The sequence below is a fragment of the Apis dorsata genome, unplaced genomic scaffold (genome assembly GCF_000469605.1).
Source record: "Apis dorsata unplaced genomic scaffold, Apis dorsata 1.3 scaffold_1100, whole genome shotgun sequence".
Classification (NCBI taxonomy): domain Eukaryota; kingdom Metazoa; phylum Arthropoda; class Insecta; order Hymenoptera; family Apidae; genus Apis; species Apis dorsata.
The window spans coordinates 24,025-26,412 of NW_006264198.1; the positions used below are offsets into that span (position 1 = coordinate 24,025).

Consider the following 2,388-nt stretch of genomic DNA (forward strand, 5'->3'; position numbering starts at 1 on the left):
TCGTCATTTGAAAAAATTAATAAATTACCGATTTATATATGTAATTGATTCATAGATAGGAAGTATTAAATAACTTTTCATAAAATTCTCTCATTAATAGATATTCATAACGTATACAATTGTGCAATATATCACAAAAAATATAAAAGTTATAGTTCAGAAGTTATAATTAATCAATCAAATCACATTCTCTAAAAATTTATTATATATGTAATACAAGAATTTTATTGCTTAAATTTTTAATTTACAAAACAATTAAATTACTACTAAATTACTAAAGAACTTGTATTATGTAAAATATATACATAATGAAATATATTTATTTATTTCCTTTATTTAAAACTTAATTTATTAAGAGACATATATGTGTAATGTTATTCAAGGAACTGAAACAATACATATTTCTAAATATTTTATAACAATTATAATTTAAACTATTAAATAATTTAAAATTAAGAAATTGGGAAAAGACCGATTCACAATCCAACAGCGAAAAAGATAACATTTGTCGTATTGGAGGAGCAGCATTATCATATTGAATTGTATATATATTATTGATTATATATAAATATATAGATATTATAATAATATCTTTTTTGACATATCTTATTTGGTAACATTACATATCTTACATAACCTAAAAATATTATCAATTGGTATTAATCAAAATGATATTCTTTTATAGCAAACCAACTGAGCATTTTCCTCATGTGACAATCTCTCCAAATTCCGTATCAACGACTGACAAATATCTATCTTCAGCATCGAGTGTCACAAGCCATGTATTCAATTCTCTCAAGACTGCCAATACTACTCCTAAATTAATCTCTTTAGATCAGGATAATCGAGTCACAACGAAATATCCAACTGTAACAAGGAATCATTTCATCCCAACCATGGCTCCTGTCAATGAAATCATTACGACAACACCTGCATCAGTGCCGACGACTTTCTCACATCATTCAACCAATTCTTATATTCACTTTACTTCACCATCTAGTGAAACTTTACCGAGTTTAAAAACAATTCAAACCACTACAAGGCCATTGATCACCTTATACAATGAAAATATCATTTATCAGGACACTTTCGAAAGATCTACTATCATGCCGACCATCGAATTGTCTACGACGAGAAATCAAATACAGGAAAGTTTGACCACATTGTTGAGGAGAGAAGGATTGTTCGCAATGGCTAAATATCTGAGACAGTCAGGTCTGGATAGCGTGTTGAATGAAACTGGTGAGTTTTTGAAACTGATAATTTACAAAATTAGATAATATTTTTTTTAATCTACTTTACTTTTTTTTAATTTTATTTTAGAATTTTTAAAATTTATATTAATCGGTAATGTAATATATATATAATAAGAATTTCCTATTTTATGACGGTTTTTTATGATGACGCATACGATCGTGTTATGAAATGTGAAAAAAGAAAGACTTTTACACATATGGGGCTTTTCTTTTAATATAATTAATATTATTATTAATAATTAATATATTCGTTTAATATAATTAATATTATTAATATACTAATCTTTCTGAATTTCATTGCATTTTTCGTCGCTTTATAACTTTTTTTCATATTTGTCGAAAATCAATTTATCAAAAAATTTCTATTTTTTTGTCGTTTCAAATATGTTAAGAAATAGGATTACTAACGATAAAAGATTTCGAAATATAAAACTTGTGAATCATAATTTATATATGATGATATATGACAGATATACATGTATTCTTCATTTTTATATGTCATAACATTAATTCGTCAAAAAATATATTCAAACGTATAATTACAATTTAATACGATTACTTATTATGAGAAAATTTTATTTTTCCAATATCTAATTAGTTATGCAATATTTAGAAAAATTCTCACAGATTATTCGTTTTGACACTGTCTCATTACAAGTGATCTCATCACAAGAACAATGACTCACGTTTCTCGTTATACAAACATATATAAGTTACAAAAGCTAGCTTAATTATATCTTACGATGTTATATTAATTGATTTATATAACTTATCGTTTTATTTGAATGTTTATACATCTTTTGTCAATATATTTATTATTACTTTAATAAGTTCAGTAATGATTGAATGAAATCTATTATTTAAGTGAACGAAAATATGATTCAGAAAAATTTATGTTTTTTAATGTTTTAAAATGTGTTTTTTTTATTCAATAACGATGTCCATTTTTTTATTTCAATATATATTTATATATTGAAATATATTATAACTATATATTTATGTATATTAGATATATTATATATATTATATATTTAATAAAGAAAAGAGTTTAGAATAATAAAAAAAATTAAAATATAATTTATATATATATATATATATATATATGTTATATTTTAATTTTTTTTATTATTAT

The 2,388-nt window shown here is 22.9% G+C and overlaps 1 protein-coding gene across 1 annotated transcript in view; it reads left to right on the top strand.

The window, feature by feature from the left end:
- LOC102675620 (location of vulva defective 1) overlaps positions 1 to 2,388 on the top strand; it is a gene marked incomplete at its 5' end in the record, with an annotated part of 11,673 nt that overhangs the window by 2,058 nt on the left and 7,227 nt on the right. The window contains one exon of the mRNA XM_006624717.1: positions 686 to 1,242. Within this exon, the coding sequence (XP_006624780.1) occupies positions 686 to 1,242 (557 nt within the window). The remainder of the gene's footprint in view (positions 1 to 685; positions 1,243 to 2,388) is intronic.